Genomic DNA, 24,138 nt, shown 5'->3' on the forward strand with positions numbered 1-24,138 from the left:
AAGCATTAATGAGAAAAGAGCAATCAGCTGCATCATCCAACCCTGCTGACGTGCAGGGAAGAGGGCTGAGAGTGGACCTTCGACTTTAGCAATGCAGAGGTCACTGGTGATCCTGACAAGAGCTTAAGTTAGGAGGCAAAAACTCCACTGAAGTATTTAAGAGAATGAGTGAAAAAGAACTAGAAATCACAAGCATAGATATTTTTTCAAGGATGATTGCTAGAAAGAGAAGCAAAGCTAGACGGTGGAGGCTAACTGGGGAGGAGAGGTGTTTTTGTATGTTACAGGGGATTCCCGGAGGATGTGTTCATAGGCTTCATGTGCATCTTCTTACACATCCTTAGACAAGATCCAGTCTTTTTACTCAATACACATGGTGAGTGCACTGCGCCTGGCCCTGCTCAGTTATGCATCTGGCGTCTAGTCAAACTTCTTCTTACACCTGCAGCTGAAAAGCAAAGTCTGCTCACTGCTCCACAGAAGTTTCCAGCATTGGATAGGTATTCATAAAGTGTGACTGTTGGATTCAGGGAGGATCTGACCTCCCTGCCTGGTTCTCTCATACAATGACTGGTTGGATTACATTAAATACCATCATTCTCAGAATGCACAAACCCGAGTTCTTCCCATCTCCATTCCTGAGCACAGTCCTCTTTTAGTAGAGACTATACATTTCTGGGTACAATGTTCCCCCAATATCACCCCCTCCCACACCTTTCTTGAGTATTAAAGAAACAAACTTTAGTTTCTGGGTGGAAGGAGGTTGAAGAGAATGAACACTGCTCCAGGTGCCTCTAAAAGCAGCTTATGCAGCTGAGGGGTGGGTGCAGGTTTTCTGATTGGAACACCTAAGTGTAAGTGCAAGAGAAATTTGTCCCCCGTCCTCTCTTTCAAAAGCATGAGTATTCCAATTGTTCTTTCTGCAGTTGAGACTCAGTAATTTTACACTAAGACATTCTTACCAGATTCTGTCAATAGATTGGGGACTGGCATGGTTTTTGGTGACAGGACATCTTCTATTTATTTTTCCTTCATGTACCTTATTGGAAAACTGGGATGGACTAAACCAGGGTGAAAGTGAAAGTCACTCAGTCGTGTCTGACTCTTTGCGACCCGTGGACTATACAGTCCATGGAATTCTCCAGACCAGAATACTGGAGTGGGTAGCCATTCCCTTCTCCAGGGGATCTTCCCAACCCAGGGGTCGAACCCAAGCCTCCCACATTGCAGGTAGATTATTAACCAGCTGAATCACCAGGGAAGCCCAAATCAGGTAAGCCAGATGGTATTTCAAATAAGTTACGCTATGAAGTTAAGGCAACAGGTAACAGACTGAATAAGCCAAAAAGTGCTTAATTTTGTTTTCTATGAAATAGTTTATTTTACTGTTTACTATGGAGGGGCTACAAATACGTATCTGACAGGAACACCAAGGACTAAGATTTGCAACACTGGTGAAAATGGATATGAAGACTTGAGAGTCTACAGCACAGGGTGCATGCCATTTACATTGCTCATCTCCCACCATACATCTGAAAACATCAAAGGCACTTATCAAAACGATTAAATAAAGGAGTGTGGAATTTAAAACAATGACACATACCCCAGGCAGAGGATCAAGTGCTTGAGTTTTCTTCGAGTCTGATTTCTGACATTTGACTGATTTATGCAATTTACTTTGTAGCCCTAAAATATTTAACAGACGGTCTGATTTCAAGACCTTTTCAAATGAAAAGAACCTAATGAAATAATGTAAAATCAAAATATTTCTTTACCCATTATAAAACAGCACTACTATCTCCTGGTAAAGGCAAAAGACCCCCAGTTATGTCAGTCGTGTCACCTCTGCAGGGAGGGCCATGGACGCTGACGCTTTATGAACAAGCACACCAGGGTGTCTGTGATTTCCTAGGCACATTCATCTAGCCAGGTGCACGGCACTGGGCTGGCTGCTGTGGGGACACAAGTATGATGTGATCTGTGCTTTCCCAAGCTTACGTTTATCCCCCTCAATTGAGTTGGTCATGCTTTCCCTTCAATTCCTACTGACCTGTTCCAAGCAGCTTCTTAAAACAGGAGCCAGAATAAAAAGATTGTGTCCCCTATGGTTCCATTTGTCTACAATATGGGAAAAACAGTGGATGGATTGAGAAACAGGGCACCTTCCAGCTCCTTCTGATTCAGTATCTTCACACAGCCTTGTGGCAACTTCCTACACAAATATGAGTACTCTACTGCATTCTAAAACAAAAGTGTATAAATGCTTTTCGACTGATTTATGTTCTAACTCCTCACTCACAGAAAAATAAAATTGACTTCAATGACTCCAATCACATTTCCACATGAAAACATATAATCAGACTAAGAGTTGCTTTTCCTAGACTTAGGAATACTGACTCAATACAGTTAGCTTCTAATGGCACTCATTCTCAACATGAGAAAACAATTTCTAGCATATTTTTTAATCATAGTATGCATACACATAAGTATAGAGAGTGTGGATAAAAATGCTGACAGGCCATCAAGCATGTTTAGGAGTGTACTGATAATGAGAAATTTCAATTTTTTTCCTTCTCAGTTTGTATATGTATAATCATTTCCAGGATACCCACATGTCATACAAAATTGAAAGATGCCCAATTCTGCTATTAGAAAATGCTGAAGTTATAATTTTTTAATGCAGAGTAACTGCACATAAAGACTATATAGAAGCCACCCACAGGAGTGCTAACAGAAGGTATTTCTGAATTTAATGTGTACTATTACCTATCCTCCTCCATTTTATAATGTTCCATTCTCAATACTGAACTTTTCTTTAGTCAAGAAATCCCTAAGTTTATAAAAACCTGAGGGTGATTTCCAGTGAGCTTTATCAGGACAGAGGAGCAAAAAGACCACAGGTATTACTGGCTCATATCTGTAGGAAAAACTAATTAATCAGCATTATCACAAAACTACTGTAGGGCAACAGGTTTCAGTAGTTAAACATAAACCACAAGGGTCTGTTTCCGGCATTATAAAAGGGGTGACCTGATTTCACTGGGGTATCAACTGGTATTTACAAAGCTACTTGGAATTTTCCTGTTCCTCTTCATTGTTGTTAAGTAATGAGAGTTTTGATGATGGGGAAACTTCATTTTTCAAGTGTAGGATGATCTGAGCTGAATGAGAAAAAGAATGATTAAGGGAGGGAAGGAAGGCAGGCCTGGCATCAATTTGAACACATTTTTCTTGTTCCTAAGGTGCGTGTCTCCAAGGTTATGATAATAAAATCATAAACATGTCCGTCACTTTAAGGGTCTTAGTACTAATGAAGACTGAGGATGAAATGATAAACTGACCTACCACTAAACAGGCTACCACTAACAGATCCCTAACAGAGTAACATATCCACCACCAGTATTCTCAGCAGCAATATATTTAAATACAAAGAGAACTACATATATATGATATTATCATATAAATATTTCCTTTTATTTTTTCATTTTTAAAAGTTTTAAAAATTGTTTTTATTTCTTTAAAAGCATACTTTATTAAAGAAACACTGGAAATGTGGATTCTTTTTGAGAAATAATCATCTTCACTGATAGATGATATGAAGAAGCCAAATTTCTATACTAACCAATAGAAAATTAACCATTGGTGAGTCTAGTTTCAATCCTGAATGAAGGACACACAAAATAAACATGTTAGGACTGATTCTGTACACTCAGTTAAAACATTTCCATTCCTGAACTACATTAGCTATGAAATTCTAAAAATGCTCATTCTCCTGGGTATCCTCTGTCAAAGGGTTTAGTATTTATTATGTTATTTACAGTAACTGACATTTACAAAGGACAGAGAAACCAGAGAACACACTCCATAGTATGTAAGACCTTTACCTCTTTTTAAATGTTCTTAGTGGACTATAATGCTAAGCAAATATATTTAGACCTTCTTAACTTGCGGGTGTATTGAATATCTCTTAATCTGCTTTCTCCCTTCAAACGTCTTTTCATTCTAAAGAGAACATTTTTGTATCTTAGTACTAATCCTGTAGAATTGAAAAAAAAAAAAAGATCCTATGTTTCATACATTTTGAATGAAAACGACCAAAGAAATAAACCCTATATGGACTATTTTTTTTTCCTATTTAAATACTGCTACTTTCTATTAACCCTATTTCAAATTTAGAGTTATATATACATTCTGAAGACGTCCATGTACACAAGTCTCTACAGAACCTCCAATTTTATTATAAAACTTCCTCACACACACACTAGCAAACTGTATTTTCATTTTCACATGTTTAAACAACCCAAGAAAGTTGGCACACTTTAAAGTTAACACTCTTTATCATTATTAAAACAGACTGAGATTAATGGTGACCCTAGCATTTGGTTACCGACTGATGAGCTAGGCTCCTGACTTCTTATACTCATTATTATTTACTAATTTCACATTTGATTGTATGTATAATATGCATTTCCCAGGAGATAATCAGGGAATGCAAAAATCAAAAATCCTAAGCAGGTCATTTTGCTACTTTTAGCATTTCTGGTAAAATAGCTAGTTGAAGTTAAAGAAGAAAGCTACTAATAAACAGAAAATTATAGGGAAAAGTTACCTGTGGATTTCATTTACTCACATTAGGACTGGTCCTCCTTATTGGAGGCTAACTGAAAACAGACTGGACCATGACTTTTAGCTGTATGTTCGGCATTTTCAAATGTTCCAATGACGCTCTCCAATAATTTTATTACCTCCAGTTTATGATGCCATACTATGCTTTTCACACTTTAAATTTCCCATTTCCATAATCCAAATGTCAAAAAATCACTACACATTCCCTTATACAATCAAAAATAGGTTTACTGGAATGCTTTTAGTTATAGCTGAAGGCAGCAACATTTACAACATTTTGCTTTTGTTACATCTATAAACATGTGAACATTGCTTACAAAGCAATTGTTAATATGAGAGGAATCTTGCAAATATCGATGGAATGGTTATACACATCTTTCAGCATGATAATTTGGTACTCTGCAGAGGCTCCCTGACCACCAGCTTGATCCCTACCTCAATGCACCAAATTCAAGTCCTTATGCCATTAAAATAACAGTATGAAATATCCTTATCAGTGTTTAACTATATATACAATAGTGAACTGGCAAGTATCTAGTTTCAAATTAGACCCTTGGAATATGGCAAAATCAAGGCTGGTTATCTTTGCCTCAAACATAATTATTAAAAGCAACATTTTGTTGGAAGGGAGGAAGATAATTGGACATTCTCAATGCTCCAATTTGAAGTGATACTTGCCTCATAATTTCTTGAAAAAGAAGCTGTGAATGTTATATACATGAGTTTCATTTAAATTATGCAGCAACCTTTTATTATTATTGTCCCAGATTTTGTTTAATGAAGATCTGTCATCAAATCAAGTACGGTATTTCACAACTATAAGAACTGCAAGAGACAAAAATGGAAAAGAAACATCAAAATCAGATTCATACATTACGTGATAAACAATATTCCTAAACGTAGTTTTCATTGTGAAAAGAGGTAACGGGGACAATTTTAATCTGAAATGATAGATAACACATGGGAATGGAGGAGCAAAAATGAGACAACCTAAATGTCTAATATTAGCATTTTGATCAAATAGATTAACACAAAATCATAGTATAAAGAGGCTAAAATATTTTTAAAATATTTAATAACACGGGAAAATTTAGAAAATATTTATTAGAAAGTATACATATAATCTTAGTTTTTGAAAAACATGTTTATATATTATTAATAGGAAAAGACTTGAAGTATATACAATAGTTATATTAATAGTAGCTATCTCTGTGTGCTAAGCGAATAGCTGGATTTTATTTTCTTCTTTATGCCATTCAACATACCACTGGTTGATTCTTGGTAATGGCAGTAGTTATTTTCTATAAAGTCACCACAAACACTGAGAGAGTGGATTCTGAACCACTGCTCTGAGGGCGAACATAGGCTTAAATTCCTACCAGCCTCTGGCTACAAGGTTTTTGACAACCAGTCAGTACATAACCTTGTTTTATAAGTTTCTGGGTAGACACACCTTATTTACTACAGTGTTGACTCATTAGCCCTGGACTCATGGCCAACAGGAGTTGGCCTGAACTCATGCCTGAACGAAGCTTATCTAACACACGTTTCCTCCACAAGGCTTACAGCCTTGTACTCAGCAACACTAGACGGCACAGAGCACCGGTACACCTGAAACGTTTGAAACAGCAAAACCATTAACGAGAGTGACAGAAATGTGAGCAATGTGGCACTGAACAGACTCTGAAGGACACCTGTTTACTTCATGAGGTGGGACTGAGGCAGAGCATGACATTAGACATTAGCTGGAATATGCACATCAACAGATCCAAAGTTTTCACCTTTCTGACTGCATCTGCCAATGACTCCAAAAGCACTGGGGTGAATGATCAATGCTAACCAGTAGATGAATTCACAAACACAGAATCCACAAATAATGAGGACTGACTCTGAAACAAAACTTTTTTTTTTTCTGTTTAAAAGTAGTATCACCATGGAATTTTTCAAATGGTTATTCTGAGATACTGTCCAGATCTTTATAAAATCCCTGTAAACACAGAACAAGAATCTTGGGAGAAAAGGAGATATTAAAAATGATCTGACCAGAAAAGGACAAATATATGATATAAATTGTATGTGGAATCTAAAAACTAATACAAGTGAATCTACATACAAAACAGAACCAGACTTACAGTCATAGAAAACAAACTTCTGGTTACCAAAGGGGGAAGGGAGAGGGAAGGGAGGGGGAAAGGATAGATTAGGAAATGAGATTAACAGATACAAACTACTATAAATAAAATAGATAAGCAACAAGGACCTACTATTCAGCATAGGGACCTATGTTTAATATCTTGTAATAACCTACAGTGGAAAATAATCTGAAAAAAATATATAAATGAATCACTTTGTGATACACCTGAAATTAACACAACAATGTAAACCAACTATACTAAAAAAAATTTTTTTTAATGATCTGACTTTAAAAAGGATATTAAAGGGGAAAAAAGGAAGGGCAAGAGTTATGCTTCAATGATGGAAATGAAGCTCAAATCCAAAACAAAAATTATCATCTAGAGAATTTATCTAGATTTTCTTTAAACACAGTATTATGAAATGAGCTGCCATACCTAAAAGTTAATAATAAATAGAAAATGAGTGTTATGGTCTTGAGTGTAACAGTAGCCATATATGGCCTCAAACAAATCATGCAGCCCTGTCATTCTTGTTGATAATCTGATGTAAGATAAGACTCTCACTATAAAAACGTACATATGGGGACTTCCCTGGTGGTCCAGTGGCTAAGACTCTGTGCTCCCAATGCAGGGGACCCAGGTTCGTTCCCTGGTCAAGGAACTAGACCCACTTGCTGAAACTAAGAGTTTCCATGCTGCAACTAAGACCTGGTACAGCCAAAACAAATAAATATTTATTAAAAAAAAAAAACCCGTACATATGCATACTCATGTAAAATTTTATATACAATTTATATGCATTTTCAGAGTTATAGATTCTAGGTTAAGCTCCTGTCTGGGCCATAATCCATTACTCAACCCTGACATCAATCATGCTAGGTCAACTGAAAATAAATTAAAAAGGAAAATTTTAAAAACTTCAAATGATACTCCTCTAAATTAATAATCCAGTAAATACTTACTGATAATCACTAACAAAAGGATAACAGCAACCAAAGCCATGATGGCTTTTATCTACAAAAGATAAAAAAACAAAAAACAGAAAAGATTAATGTTTCACGTCTTTATAATAGAGAGTATCTGTCATTCTATTTACCACATTACACTAACTCATCAACAGACAATCTCCTTCTATGAAAGGTTTCCAAATTTTTTTTTCATATAAACTTGACTATTTGCATCTTTCTGTAATAATCAGAGTTCCCCAAATTTGAGGGGTTATGCTTGTGTAGATTTTACTGTTCAAGGCTACAGAGTAAACAGTAATAATCAAAGCCTTCATGGGCCTGGTCTTTTTGTCTCTGATTTCACACATATTTCTAATGTAAGGCTAGGAAAAGAATAATCTTTTAGCAACTCTGTCCAAAAATGTCAGGATTCTATGAATACCATTGGCATCCAATACAGATGGTTCAATATACATAGTATAAAGCAGCATTTCTTATACAAATTATTCTCAAAGTATTAATATATTAGAATTCTGTTAGTTTGCGCTCCCCTTGTTTTCTTAGCATTTTTATCTCCATTTTGAGAAATATAATTTAAACTTTTTATGAATAAACCTTATTTAATAAGTAACTTGTCTAAGAGCATTCTGTGTGTCAGTTTTACAGATAGGAGAAATCTTAAGATTAGTCCTTAGCTACTTAATATTTTAGGTCCACATCATCTCTCTCTATAAAATTGTCACATTCCTCATCTAATCCTAAAATGCATTTATAAATCCTAAAATGCAATTATAAATTGATTTGATTTGAATTCAAATGAAAGTGTTATCATCAACAATTTTCACAGATAATTGATAAAAGATGGTTCATTCAGAAAAAAGGTACCCAGTTGTTATAAACACATGAAACATTCCAGTGGATATCACAAATAGCAACTAGAAGCAGCTAATGAAATGTTTCTAAGATAAAAATACTGCTGACGTTTTAGTGGCATTATATTCATGACAAGAACACAGTGACCAAGAGAATACACGGAAGCTTTGGTTATCATATGATAACCAAAAAATGTAGACACAGACTCAGATCAAATGAATATAGGTACATTTTCAATAGGTGTCTGGGTCCACATTACACTATAAAGTACTTTAGTGATGAAAGTGATCCAGAGAATATATGGAAGCTTTGCATTTTTTTTAAACCTGAAAACATTTCTAAAGTAATTTTGAATTTTACAATAGCTTTTCAAATTTACCAAAAATACATATTAATTTGCCCTATTAATTTGTGCTAGGTTTAACATTTAGAAGATTTAAATGGAAATATTAATAACAATTTAAAAACACCTAAATAAACAGTTTCTAACACTGGCCAGGAAATGTTTACAACCAAAAATGACAGTATTCACGCATGTCAAAAGTGCACTTCTTCCAAATGACATGGACAAAAATCTGTTTCTCATTAAACATGTTTACTTATTTATGTTAGAAGTCAGGTTTATTGAGAGATTCTTTACATACAATAAAACTCACCCTTTTAAAGTTCATTTTCATGCATTTTGACATCTAGTTGTCAATCGCAGTTGAACGTAAGACACTTCATCACTCAGAAAGTGCCCTCATACCCTGCTGTAGTCAATCTCTACTCATCGACCCTTAGCCAGTGGCAACCTCTAATCTCTTTTCCATTTCTACAGCCCTTTTCTTAGTCCTTCCTAAATAATAATTATGAAGTTAAACCAGAAAATGGCAGTGATGTACAGACTATTAAAAAATATAAATTAAAAATATACTCTAATTTTTCCCCTTAAAAACATGCTATTTCTTTGATCTGGACCCCATAAAGTACAAAATGAAAATCTTTAGCTATGGTTAAAAAAAGCTACACAAAATGTACATTATCATTTTGTTAATGGCCACGTGAATGAGTCACGTGTATGTACTGGAGAGGAGGTTAATGGCTCGTTGACCTTTTGTTCCACCAAACTAATTTCCAGAACAGAACATTTGTATAGAAATAGAAAATTTACTCATTAAAAAAAACCCAGAAAATTTAAATTCTAGACAAGAGGAGCAATGAAATTTATATCTTCCCCTAAGTTCTATTTCTGAAAATAAGAGGATTCAACAGGTACACAGATAAAAAGAAGTAAATCTAACGAAACTCTTGGAAGAAATCCTTAGCATATGTCAACATCATGTTTTCAAAGTTATTCCTAAACTGGAAAATGAGAGACTTTAAAATGATACAAAGTATCAGGAGGAAAAAGATGAGATGTGCTCATATGAAATTTTCTATAAAATCTTAAGAGAAACATTTTTCTGCTTGATAAGCAGTAGTCATACTTGATTTAAGAAGTAAATTCATTTCCATAAAATGTTTTGCAGGAATATATCAGCATATAATGATTCCTAATTTTTTCCTTGTTAAAATGTTTTACTTCCTATTCCTCTTATCCAAGTAATAACCAGGCCTGACCTTGCCAAGCTTCTGAGATCAGGCAGATGGGTTCAGGGTCGTATGGCAGAAGACTCTCTAGAATAATGAGGGACAGTGGGATTTTTTTAGACCCCCCCCCATTTGCCATATGAATTTTGACACATTCAACTGCTTTTATTTTTTCCCTCCTTTCCAACAGAAAATTATACTTTTCTCTAGCTTGCATTCTATTTTTTAAATATCTGTATGTAATGGTATAGGTTGTTCCAAAAAGGTACTAATAATAAATTATAAGTTAATATTTCTTATAACATAAGTCTGCTACTGCTGCTGCTAAGTCTCTTCAGTCGTGTCCGACTCTGTGCGACCCCATAGATGGCAGCCCACTAGGCTCCTCTGTCCCTGGGATTCTCTAGGCGAGAATACTGGAGTGGGTTGCCATTTCCTTCTCCAAAGCATGAAAGTGAAAAGTGAAAGTGAAGTCGCTCAGTTGTGCCCAACTCTTAGCGACCCCATGGACTGCAGCCCACCAGGCTTCTCCGTCCATGGGATTTTCCAGGCAAGAGTACTGGAGTGGGGTACCATTGCCTTCTCCAAGTTAAGTCTAGAGGAAGCTAAATTATTAATAAAATGTGGTTTACTCTCTATGAAGAAACCCATGAAAACATCCTTTCAGGCACTGCTTGGTTCCTTTAGTTATTTCTAACCCCAAAGATATTAATTTGACAAATATTCAGAGTTCCACCGTGTCTCAGGCTCAGAATATATAATAATGAGCAAGAGAGTTGTAGCCCCTGTCCTTACAGAGCTTATAATCTAGAGGCCCTTTTTCCTTTATGTCTTTGACCACCACTGGATATGCTGACCAACCAATCCAACATCTTCTGATCTACTTACTTTGCATCCACGCCACCACATTTGCCTTCGAAGTTGTTTGGATCTGTTGCTAAAAGCAGTTGCATTATCCGATAAGCTTTCTATATCACATAGAGGATGGAGAGAAGGATTAAACGACATAACAGGATTCTTTTATCTAGTCACACAAAGACAAGAAAATATTAATTTCTACTTCTGCAAATTTATTCCCCTTTAAGCATGAAAACAACATCTTTCCTTTCCTCCACCCACAAACTCTGGCATTCTGTATTCTTAAAAAAAAAAGAATGCAGGTCAGTTTGCTCAACCCACTTTTATGATAAGAACGAGAGAAGTCTTCTAGGGCCTCAGTGCTTTCAATAAACTTATGAATTCTGTTAGAAAATACTCTTTAAAAACTCAAATACTTGGCACAACTACAGAAAAAATCTACAAGTTGGAGAAGGCTAGATTCTTAGATGATATCAAAAGTGATTCTGAAGCAAAACAGTACGAATTTTTAAAATGGTTAAATAATTTTTTTTGTTAAACAAGTCTGTCAAGGATTAATCAGATAGTCATTCAGCCATTCATCATTTAAACAATATATGAGTACCTAATAAGTGCCAGGAACTGTTATAAGAACAGAGACTAACATCTGTCAGTAAAGAAAGGTTTCTAAGTTAACAGACAAAGCGTGAGATAAAAAAGCTGGATAAGTTTGAACAGAAGTGATCAGACCTATTTTCCATGAGATCAGGAGAGATGCAAAGTACATCAACAAAACAGGACAAAAGAAAATACTCTAATTCTTCAATAATGAATTTTTAATTTTTCCATTCGCAATCAATCAATTAAAGCAATAATGCAACAATAAGATGTTTCAAAGTAAAGGGAGCTAATATATACAACTTAACAATGAAGTTTCAAACAACTCAATTGAAAAATGGACAGAAGACCTAAGTAGAAATCTGACTTGTGGTTGCCTAGGGTGGGCAGTGGGTGGAAGGCAGTAGGAAAGGATGGATTGGGAGTTTTGAGATTAGCAGATGCAAAACATTATATATAAGATGAATAAACAACAAGGTCCTAGTGTGTAGCACAGGGAACTATAATCAATATCCTGGAATAAACCATAATGCAAAAGAATATGAAACAGTATATATATTGGTGTGTATATATAAATGCTATACAGTAGAAATTAACACATAAATCAACTACACTTGAATAAAATAATTTTTTAAAAAAGTAAAGGAAGCTAAAGTTAAAACATTAAAACCATAAATACCATTTTTCCTAAGACAAGATTCCTAAACTTTGGCTAGAAAAATGGGAGAAGTACACTATCAAAATACAGATTAAGAATTTCAAGAAATATATGAGGTATCTGTACCTGATTTGTCCTGTAGTTCATCTAGTCTCTCCCCTCTTTCTATTACCTTTGTAATATTTTCTTGCATGACATCAATGACTTCATCCACCTGATTCTGAACACTAGTTTAAAAAAAAAAGATTAAAAAATAATGTATTCTTGAGAATTTTACAATTTTTGAAAATTTCATTAGACACTGTAGAAAATAACAAGTTCTCAGAATCATTCAAGTCTAAAGTTTTTAAGTTTAAGGCTTGTGGCAACATTCCTCCCATTTGTGGGCTTGAGTACTCACGAAATTAAAAGACAACATAATATAAATAAAAGTAATATTTAACTTAAAGATAGTTTATTCTTAGTCCGGTTTCTACAAATTAAATGCATTGTCAGAAAGCTCAGTAACTGCCTATTTGGTTCATTTTTATAGCCCCAGTACCTGTTACACTGCTTGGGACAGAGTATGCACTTAAGACTTATCAGTTCAATAAGTGAACAATTTGGGTGTAAGTCCTGCCAAGCACATCCAGCTACTTGAGAAAGAGATATAAGGCAGTGAACGTCAAGGTCTGCATTTAACTATAATGGAAGCAGAGCTATTGTTCATCAAGGACCAATCTTGAAATTTCTAGGTAGTTATCTTCCATCAGATGCAAGAGACAATAGCCTAAATAAGGCGCAGCAGGGTGGAAATGGACAAAATGTACGGCAGCTCCTACCCATGATCAGATTATATCTATTCTTTATATCAATATACCTACACCACATGTGATTTTAAAACAAAACCAACGTAACTGAAGGAATCATTATGTCCTAGAATCCCTATAAGCAAAAGACTCCATGGATATAGACAGATTAATTGGAATAGAACTCATAAAATTCCGGATTAATTCTTACTAGATGATCACAAACCTAGGGGCATTATCTCAACAGTATGACATATATGTAATCTCCATGGCTAATGGAAACTACCCAACATTTAATTTTTCTATCAAGTGACAAATAAATTACTGTTATGCTCTCCTTCAGATAATACTATCCACTGGTATAACCTTCTTAATCCAGCTACCGTATAACTTTCATCCAATACATTCAATACAATACACATTCAATTAGGGTAACGGAAAACGTCATGACTGTGCTTCTACATTTCAAGATATTTTCATGCCAGAACACTATTTTTATAGAAAAAAATTTATATACTTATTTACTTTAATAAAAGGATTTTTTAAAAGTAAAAACATGTTTCCCCATGATCTTTTACATTTCACAGCAATCACAATACTTTGATTTCTATTTGTATTTTATGTTGGTCTTATCTTCACCATTAGACCATAAATGCAGTAAAAACAGAAACTGTCACACTCACTCATCTGTTTCCCAGGTCATGCGAAATGTGCCTGGTAGAAAATAGGCATTCAACAAATATTTTCTGATCTGAATTATGTACTTCATTTATTCAAAACTACTTACGAAGGAATTATGCTGTTCATTGTGGACAATCATGTGAATGTTTTGAACCTGATCCTCAGCAAGATCACAGTCTAGTGGGGAACACTGGTAGCTAGAATTATACTACTATATGTTAAGTGCTATAATGGAAGGAAGTCCATGGTAGCTGTCATGCAGCCTAGATCAGTCCAGCCTGGACCAGAGATGCCATCCACATCCTGGTGCTAAGTTTTAAGGGGTTAAGAGTGAATTGGGCATAGTTAGAAAAAGGTGATGGATGGTGGGAAATTTCTAGGCTAAAGGAATAAGAGGAGGGGATATTTCAGGAACCAATGATTAACTGGATATGGGTGAAGGAGTTAGGGCAAGAAAAGGGTAGAGAACTTCTAGATTTATAAACTGAGCAACTGAGTAGATATAGATGATGGTCACTAACTGGAAAAGAAAATTAAGGACTCAAAGGAAAAGCAAGTTTTTGAAGGAAGGGGTGGAGATTTATCTCATTTCCAGTTAAAGAGTCATGCAGTAGAAGAAAGGACACAAGAGAGAACCTACCCTGGAAAATATAAAGGTACTCAGAGAGAAGACATTTTAACATTGTTTTTAATCCTCCTTCGAGTCTGACAGCACTTGAGCTCCTGAAATGTCTCTAATTATCACTATAGGGAAGCTGCATGGTGTAGTGTAGAGAGACCAGGCTCTGGATGCAAACAGATCTGGGTTTGCAATTCAGTGTCATCACTTACTATGTATGTGGCTTTGCAAGTCATTTTGCAAGCCTCTTTGAGCCTCATATTTTCTCGCCTTTAAAATGAAGATGATAATCTTTCCCTTATGAGAATTATATGTGACAGTGTTTTTTAAACACTTAGCATGGTTCCTAATGTTTAGTGTGTGTTTAATGTCAGTGTTCTTCCATTAAGAAAACAAAAAAGGTCATGCTCTGCTACATACACTCATCCCTTATTTTATAAAGAAAAAATTTATTTGCACAGTTAACACCCCATCTTGTGGCCTCTTAAGGTACTGTTGACAAAAGAAGTTTAAAAGGTCTGTTGTATTTTTGCAGTTTTATATTTTTGCTGTTCATCATGGAATATTCCTTGAGGACCTTATAAAATTAAAACTGGTTAGACCAAGGCTATATATAGTTAGGAGATTTCCTACCCATGGAAAAGAATGTCTACAATTCACTAGAGTAGCATTTATAATGCTATAATTTAAAAGCAAAGGAAACATTCTAAAGAGAATCATAAATTTTTATATAGGCATGTGAATATTTAAGATCTTTCCCAAAAATCTTCCCTAAGAAGTGACACTGGTATACTAAAAAACCCATTAAAAGGACCTACTGTATAGCACAAGGAACTATATGCAGTATCTTATAATTTATAGTGGAAAAGAATATGAAAAAGAATATATATACTTTTTCAGATTCTTTATATATGTATGTATATATAACTGAATCACTCTGCTGTATGCCTGAAACTAAACACTGTAAAACAATTATACTTCAATAAAGGAAAAAAAGGGACACTGGGCCTGTTTTGTGGAATTAATGTTATCAGTATGTCAATCAAATTTGAACAAAGCAACAATGCTGCTGACCCACGCCTTGTATGGAAATGTTACATATTAAGTGGTAATAATACACCTTAAAGAAACTCACCAGTGCTAGCAATTTTAGTTACTATTCATAAACAAATGCCAGGTATTTGTCCTTGGGCAAGTGGTGTGGCATGTTATGCTCCACGATTTTGGGCCATTTTGCACGACTTTGGGCCATTTTGGACACAGGTTTGAGTCATACTCTGGTTAGATAAGTATTCATGGGGTTGTACCAATAAGGTTTAAATTGTATGTTTTGATGACTGATCACCTTCTAAGTAAATCTGATAAACCTTCAGCTCTAGAGTAAGAACTCAACCGTCCCTTGCTGTTCTAAAATTCTGTGATCAAAGTTATTGTGATAATTTACTATGCATATATCCATATTCACATATATGTGTGCTTGGCACTTACTAACATAGACATAGTCTGCAATGCCTATTATGTAGAACCAACACTGGTTTAGGAGTTCAGCTGGAAAGTCATATTGAGAAGATTCACTGGGTCATACTCAGTACCAGGCTCAGTCTGGGGAAAGATGTCAGACAGGAAATGAAACATATTGGCAGGGAAAAAACGATGTGTCATCTGTGGAGTCCTCTCCTCCAATGGCAGGTGAGGCGTATATATGTGGGTGGACAGAGAAGTCACTCCAGCTCAAAGGAGGAAAACCTCTCTGCGATGGCATCCTTGCAACCTTGAATGTGCTGTGGTACTTCCGGAATACCAGAGGGTGAGTGACTTGTGAGGCCATCTCTTACTCACCTCTCCATCTCTCTCTGGAGACTGTCATGAGTCTGATGACACATGAAGCTTTCTGCAGGATATATCTGCAGACTATAAACCTCTATAAACCTGGGCTAGAACTTGCTCCTTTGTAACAGGGTATCTCACAACTCAGACTGCAGCCTCCTATAATCATTTTTGGTGTATAGGACAAGAACCCAGGGAACTGGTACCTTTGGCTACTCCTCCTTTGACAATCTATGTGAGTGATAAACTGTCTGGACCTAAGTGGCTCATTGTATCTTGACTGTCGAAACAGACCCTTGAAGCAGCAGAGACTCTCTTCCGCTGGCCTCAAAGGAGCAAGCACTGTGGGTTCTACACCTGCAAGGAAGTGAATCCTACTAACAACTACCTGAACTTGGTCAGCAGCTTCAGATGAAATCAAAGCCTGGGTGATGCCCTGATTTCAGCCTTGTGAGACCCTGCACAGAGGGCCCACCTAAGCAGTGACTGAACCCCTGACCCATGGAAAATGTGGGTTGATGAATGTTGTTTCAGGCTGCTAGGTTCAGGGTAACTTGTTATGCAGCAAGAAAAGATGAAAACATCCCATTTAGTATACTAATTCGTTGGTACCTTGACTGTGTATTTCAGAATCCATTAACTAGGATTTGGCTAAGTGTGGGCCTATTTCTTCATTCCAACAGCTATGTGACTAAAACCCAAGTATCTCATCAATAACTTGACACTACATTATAGCATACTTTTCACTATGTGCCATCTACATCCAGACTTAGGGGAGCAACTACCCCTCTTTAGATCTTGAACCTGGGCCATTCAGTTTATCTTCCAGTTTATCTTTTATAGTGTGGTAATTTTCCAGGGCTATTTCACTTCTCCAGTTATTCCTTCTCCCTTCTTGTCTGGACTCATATACTTCTTAAATACATTCACTATAGCATTACCCACCATCTACCACCAATAATATATACAGAAAAGCTTTAAACTGAAAATTAATGAGCCATAAACTTAGATCAGGGCTTCCCTGGTGTCTTAGTGGTAAAGAATTCACCTGCCAATGCAGGAGACATGGGTTCTATCGCTGATCTGGAAAGATCCCACATGCCTTGGAGCAACTAAGCCTATGCACCTCGAGAGAAGCCACCATGATGAGAAACCTGCACACCAAACTAGTAGCCCCTGCTCGCCACAACTAGAGAAAAGTCCACGGAGCAACAAAGACCCAGCACAAACAAAAATACATAAATAAAATCATTAAAAAAATCCTTAGATCAATAAATGGGTTAGGATAAGTAATAGGTATGAATAAATTCTGGAAGTATATAAAAAAGATACTGTACTTCAGAAAACTAAATCTATTATGTTGCTTTTATTTTCATGCTGAAAATGGGAATCATGTTATAGATTTAAAACCAAAATAGACCTTGAGATTATGCTAAGTAAATGAATCTGATATACAGTAATAAAAATCAACAACCAGGAACTGCATTTCCTTAGCTATAATTAAGAGGTAGCTCTGTGGAAAAAAAAAAGACTGGGTTTTTACAACCTAGAATATTAGTTTACTTCAAGGATTAGCAAATTTTTTCTGTAAAAGATAAGACAGAATAGTTTTTAGATTTTGTGGATCATAAAGTCTCTTGTCACTACTACTGAAATCTGTCATTATAGTTTGAAAGCAACTAAGATAACAGGAATGACTGTGTCAATAAAACTTCATAAAAACTAGATTTGGCCCATAGGTTGTAGTCTGCCAACCCCTGGTCCAGGTACAAATATGATAATCATTTAAACAAATAAGTATCTCACAAACTTACTGCTTAATTTTATCATTTCTAGGTCCAAATCTTGGTCCAGATGGTCCTCTTCTGAAAAAAAAAACAAAAAAAAACAACCCAAGAGACACCAAATACAATTAATAAAGAGAGCATTAAAACAAACACCAAAGCAGAAAATACACACATACGCATTGAATTCTAAATATGGATCATTCATCATAAGGAACCAGATTTTACTAGTAATGATAGAACTTAACGATATATAATCATATCTGTATTTGACTGGTACTTAGTACAGGCTGTCACAACCCAATTCTTCTGAATGTTATCAGTTTCAATATAATTCTTAGTTATACACAGATATTCTAATCATTAAGCTTTGAAATACCACAACAACCAAAGTGCTAGGGGTTATAAATAACTTTATGATCAACTATAAAATCTGCCTGCAATGCAGAAGATCCCGGTTTCATTCTTGGATCAGGAAGATCCCCTGGAGAAGGGATAGGCTACCTACTCCAGTATTCTTGTGTTTCCCTGGTGACTCAGACAGTAAAGAATCTGCCTGCAATGTGGGAGACTTGGGTTCAATTTCTGGGTGGGGAGGATCCCCTGGAGGAGGGCATGGCAACCCACTCCAGTATTTTTGCCTGGGGAATCCCCATGGACAGAGGAGCCTGGTGGGCTACAGTCCATAAGGTTGCACAGAGTTGGACAAGACTAAGCAACTAAGCACATAGAACACTGTAAGTCCAATTACCTTGAATTTAGGCTCTAATGAAATGCTAATTTTCAGGGATGACTATAGAGAAAAATCCATTCAAAACACTAAGTTTTTTAAAGTATGTTTTCTGATTACTCATCTTAAACTTAGCAACATAACTAAAGGGAAATGGAGTCTATGAAAATATTAACATTTCTCAAATTATCTCTCCATTATAGTCAAGTATTGTATCATTTAAATATATCCATTTTAGTATGATGGAAATAAAAATTTTTGGATATTTTAAGTAATTTTCCTTCTTCTGATGATAGAAAACAAGGTATAAACCACAAAACTCAAAGAATAGGTTCTGACCAATTAAACATTCAGTTCAGTTCAGTTCAGTCACTAAGTCGTGTCTGACTCTTTGCCACCCCATGAACCGCAGCACACCAGGGCTCCCTGTCCATCACCAACTCCCGGAGTTCACTCAAACTCATGTCCATCGAGTTGGTGATGCCATCCAACCATCTCATCCTCTGTCGTCCCCTTCTCCTCCTGCCCCCAATCCCTCCCAGCATCAGGGTCTTTTCCAATGAGTCAACTCTTCGCATGAGGTGACCAAAGTATTGGAGTTTCAGCTTCAGCATCAGTCCTTCCAATGAACACCTAGGGCTGATCTCCTTTAGGATGGATTGGTTGGATCTCCTTGCAGTCCAAGGGACCCTCAAGAGTCTTCTCCAGCACCACAGTTCAAAAGCATTAATTCTTCGGCGCTCAGCTTTCTTCACAGTCCAACTCTCACATCCATACATGACCACTGGAAAAACCATAGCCTTGACTAGACGGACCTTTGATGGCAAAGTAATATCTCTGCTTTTCAATATGCTATCTAGGTTAATTTACCATTTTCCCCTACTCCCAGCCATTGGCAACCTCCGTCCTACTTTGCGTCTCTGAATCTGACTACTCTAGGTGTCTCAGATAAGAATCATGTAAAATGTCTATGACCAGCTTCCTTCACTTAGCATAATGTCTTCAAGGTTCATTTATTTGTAGCGTGTTTCAGAATTTCCTTTTTAAGACTCAGTAATATTCCATTGTGTGTACATACCATATTTTATCCATCTATCCATTGACAGACACTTGGGTTACTTATACCTTTTGGCAATTATGAATAATCCTGCTATGAAAGTAGTGTTTAATAATCTTTAAAAATTATTTCGGAATTTTATTGCTTTGTCTCCCTTTCAATACACAGACAGAACCACAGTGTATGGGAGTTGATTTTGAATAAGTGTGCCGGTTTTGTCATCAGGCCCTTTGGAAGTTGTACAGCATTATTTGGGAGTAAATCTCCAGTGTACAGAGTTGGCCTGAAAAGTTTGTTTCTTGCTTACATTCAGGTATTCACTTATTTGGCCAAAGCATCTGACCTTCTTTTCAATAATGAGTCCTTTGTTCACAGGTAGCTATTGCTGTAGTCTAAGGCTTCTCATTTTAATTGGCACTGTTAGCAATTAGCTTTGTGACACTGGAAATTTTGTTACGTATAGGAAACATTCTTCCCACTTCATCTGACCTTCCTGCCAAAAATGATACTATTTCCTCTTATTGGATTTGCTTTCCATCCTGTAGGCTCTTTTTGTGATTGCCTCATGGCTGTCAATTACTTTCATAAAGTATTTTTTATTTGGGGGGAAAAAAGTCTTTACAAAAAACTCCACAACATTATAGCAGAGGGAGGTAAATGCTTCCTCCCAGGCTTACTCTGCTACATCAACCTTCAGAGAAAACTCCTGCAACAATATGTCATCCTTCCTGTCTTTGCAATTAAAACTTAGGCCCTTTCTAATTATAACTGCAAAGGATGGATCAAGTTAATTAATTCTGACAGAGCATCAGGGCAATTCAATGGGGAAAAGATAATCTTTTTATCAAATGGTGGTGGCACAAATAGCCATACGCTGGTCCCCCTGGTCTCCCCTAAAATTATCCTTCACCTTTACCTAAACCATATGTAAAAAATTAATGTACTACAGATTATAGACCTAAATGTAAAAGCCAAAATGTTAAAACTTCTGGAAGAAATCAAAGAAGAAAATCTTAGAATCTTTGGGTTTGGCAAAGATTTCTTAAGCAAAAACAATAAAAGAAAAAATTTAATAAACTGACTAAAACTCTGCTCTTCAAAAGATATTTATGAAAATAAAAAGACTAAAAAAAGAAAAGAAAAAAATTAAGTTACAGACTAGGGGTAAATATTTGTAAAAACATTTATCTGATAAAGAACTTGTAAAACATATTTTAAAAAAAGCTCCTACACCTTAATAAGACAAACTTAGAATTGGGCAAAAGATTTTAACACATACATCATGAAAGAAAACATGAGAACCGTAAACACGCACAAAAGAAGTTGTTTAGCATAATCTGTAGTTAGGGAAACGCAAATAAAAACCATAACGGGATACCACTATACACCAACAAGAATGGCTAAAATTAAGACGGACCATACACAGTGGTGATGAGGCTTTGGAACAACCAGATCTCCCGTACAATGCTGGTGGGAACATAAAGTGGTACACACCACTTTGGGAAATAGCTGTAAACATATACCAGCCATTAAAACATAAACTTAATGTTATGTATGTTAAGTAAACATAGTTACCATCCTAAGTATTTACCCAAGAGAAATGAAAGCATAAGTCCACATAAAACCTGTACACAAATGTTTACAGCAGTTTTATTTATAATAGCTAAAAACTAGAAACACCCCAAATATCCATCAATAAGTGAATGGGTAAATGTTCATACAATGGACAACTACCCAAAAATAAAAAGAGATAAACTACTGATACATGGGCCAGCATGGGTGAAACTACTAATACATGTGACCGCAAGGGTGAATCTCAAAATAATTATGCAGAGTGAATGAAGCCAGTAAAAACAAAAGCATACTGTAGGATTCCACTTATCAAAAAAATCTAGACGATACAAGCTACAGTGATAGAAAGAAGACTAGTGGCTGCCCACGGACGGGAAAAGTGAAGAGGTTTGAGGAAACTTCTGAGGTGATGGCAATGTTCATTATTTGATTTTTCTGATGATTTCACAGGCATACAATGGATATGTCAAAATGCATATTGTATACTTTATATGTATTTTACTGTATGTCAGTTAGACCTCAATAAAGCTGTAAAACAAACAAAAATAACTTACAGAAAAAAGTCCTCTTCTTCATCTGAATCATCTTCTAAAAGATTTCTCTGTCAAAAAAAGAAAAAGACTTGAGTTTTCAGATTCCATGGGGCTTACAAATTGTTAGGGACAGAGCAGTGATACAAGTTCTATCCTGGTGAAATTTCTTAACTCCAAGCTTCCAGACAGAGGGAAGGGTAATTACATGTGCTTCACCAGAAGCTAAAAGATATAGAACTGCAGTGCGGACTTTCTAAGAAAATGCTTGTAACACAGAATCCTCTGACTGACCACAAGGTAGAGAGAGGTCACTGAAGCTGGAGTGGGAGTAAGGAATGCAGGCAATCAGGAAGGGCTAAGTCCTTTCTCCTCCCTCGGCCTTCCAGTCTCTATCTATTTACAGAACCTAAGAAGGAGTCAGGAGGCAAAGGAGAAATGTACTGCAGTTGCAGAGTCCAACTCCGGCATCAGAGAGAGAGGAGTATATAAGGTAGGTTTTAGAGCTCAGAGACAAGGCTTAACAACTGGCACCTAATAGCAACTCAGCCCATGAACAGCCCTCTACACATATTTGAACTTCCAAACAAAAACAACTTTATACTTTTACCTTATAAGATACAACTGTTTTTCTTAAAATGAGGAATGTCTCACCTTCTCCCCCAAAGGCGAAGATATAAAGTTCCAAAAGGAGGCTAAAGAAGAGCAAAAATGAAACCTTTTCAGCATACAAGACCTCCAACAGTATATACCTTATAGGTAGAATAGCGCCTCCCCACAGATGTCGACATGCTAATCATGGAAACCTTGACTATGTTCCCTTGCATGGTAAAAGGGACTTTGCAGAAGCAATGAAACCAAGGATCCTGAGGTGGGAAGGTCAATATGGATTAATCATGTGAGTCCAGTCATCAGAATGTTCTTAAAAAAAGAGAGAGGCAGGGACTTCCCTGGTAGCTCAGTGGCCAATGCAGGAGACAAGGATTCGATCCCTGGTCTGGGAGGATTCCACATGCCCCTGAGCAACTAAGCCCATGTGTCACAATTACTGAACCCACGCTCTAGAGCCCATGAGCCCCAACTACTGAGCCCGCATGCTGCAACTACTGAAGCACGTGTGTTCTAGAGCCTGTGCTCCTCAAAAAGAGGAGTCCCCACTTGCTGCAACTAGAGAAAGTTCACATGCAGCAATGAAGACTCAGCACAGCTAAAAACAAATAGATAAAAGTAAACAAACAAACTTTTAAAAAAAGAGACAGGGAGGCAGAAGTGAAAGAGGTGGGGGACACTGGAAGATGTTACACAGCTGGATTTAAAGATATAGGAAGGGGCATGAGCCACGCAGGGCAGGCAGCCTCTAAAAGCTGGGAAAAAGCAAGAAAACAGCCTCTTTCCTAGTCTCCTGAAGGAACACGGTCCTGTCAGTGCCTGGACTGTAGCCCAGTAAGATCCACTTTGGACTTCTGGTCACTAAAACTACAAGATAATAAGTTTGTGTTGCTTTAAATTTGTGGTAATTTGTTACAGCAGCCATAGGAAGCAAATACACCACCCATGTACCTTTTCTGAGAAAATTACCCAAGGAATTACACTGGCTAAGAAGAAAATTCAATCAGAACAAAGATCTTAAGATGGAGACTGATATACTCAGTAAGTCTAATCAAATGTGTGGTCAAACCGAAAGGGAAGATGATAATGTGATTATGAATTATAATGCACAGCTATTGAAAAAGAAAACATGTAATATAAAGAAAAACTTTAAAAGAATCTCAAACTTTTCTAACAAAACCCAAAAGCAGGAAGAGGAGAGTAAAGTGAGGAAGTAAGCAAAGTGACATGCTCATCTTGGTGGGGAGAGAAGTGGAGGAAGGGGGAAGAGGCCTAGAATGAAAAGTAGTCCAGAGGGGCCCAGTTCTCAGCATGTTGACAGAAAACACAAATTTAAACATTATTGCTAACATGTCTGGGTTTCCCATGTGGTGCTATTGGTACAGAGCCTGCCAATGCAGGAGAGATGGGTTCAATCCCTGGGATGGGAAGATCCTCTAGAGAAGGAAATGGCAACCCACTCCAGTATTCTTGCCTGGAAAAGTCCATGGACAGAGGAGCCTGGTGGGCTACAGTCCACGGGGTTGCAAAGAGTTGGATACAACTGAAGCAACATAGCACACACACATGTTAACATGTAAAGTTAGTAAAAGAAAAGGAAAAAGGGAGAAAGGGAAGAAATTTTTTAACTATCTAGTGGTCTTGAGCGTAGGGGAAAAGTAAGGAAAAATAATCA

The 24,138-nt window shown here is 36.5% G+C and overlaps 1 protein-coding gene across 4 annotated transcripts in view; it reads right to left on the minus strand.

The window, feature by feature from the left end:
- Positions 1–1,352: 1,352 nt before the first annotated feature.
- Positions 1,353–24,138, minus strand: part of VAMP4 (vesicle associated membrane protein 4) — a 29,138-nt gene continuing 6,352 nt past the window's right edge. For 3 of the 4 annotated variants that reach the window (XM_061382617.1, XM_061382618.1, XM_061382620.1), the window contains exons 3-8: positions 21,879–21,925; positions 17,996–18,046; positions 12,393–12,493; positions 11,042–11,121; positions 7,724–7,775; positions 1,353–5,451 (exon numbers count right to left, since the gene is read on the minus strand). In XM_061382617.1, coding sequence (XP_061238601.1) covers positions 5,423–5,451; positions 7,724–7,775; positions 11,042–11,121; positions 12,393–12,493; positions 17,996–18,046; positions 21,879–21,925 — 360 coding nt within the window. In that variant the 3' untranslated portion in view covers positions 1,353–5,422. The remainder of the gene's footprint in view (positions 5,452–7,723; positions 7,776–11,041; positions 11,122–12,392; positions 12,494–17,995; positions 18,047–21,878; positions 21,926–24,138) is intronic. The other variant, XM_061382621.1, reaches the window with a different exon arrangement.

Source organism: Bos javanicus, chromosome 16 (genome assembly GCF_032452875.1).
Source record: "Bos javanicus breed banteng chromosome 16, ARS-OSU_banteng_1.0, whole genome shotgun sequence".
In the NCBI taxonomy this organism is placed as follows: domain Eukaryota; kingdom Metazoa; phylum Chordata; class Mammalia; order Artiodactyla; family Bovidae; genus Bos; species Bos javanicus.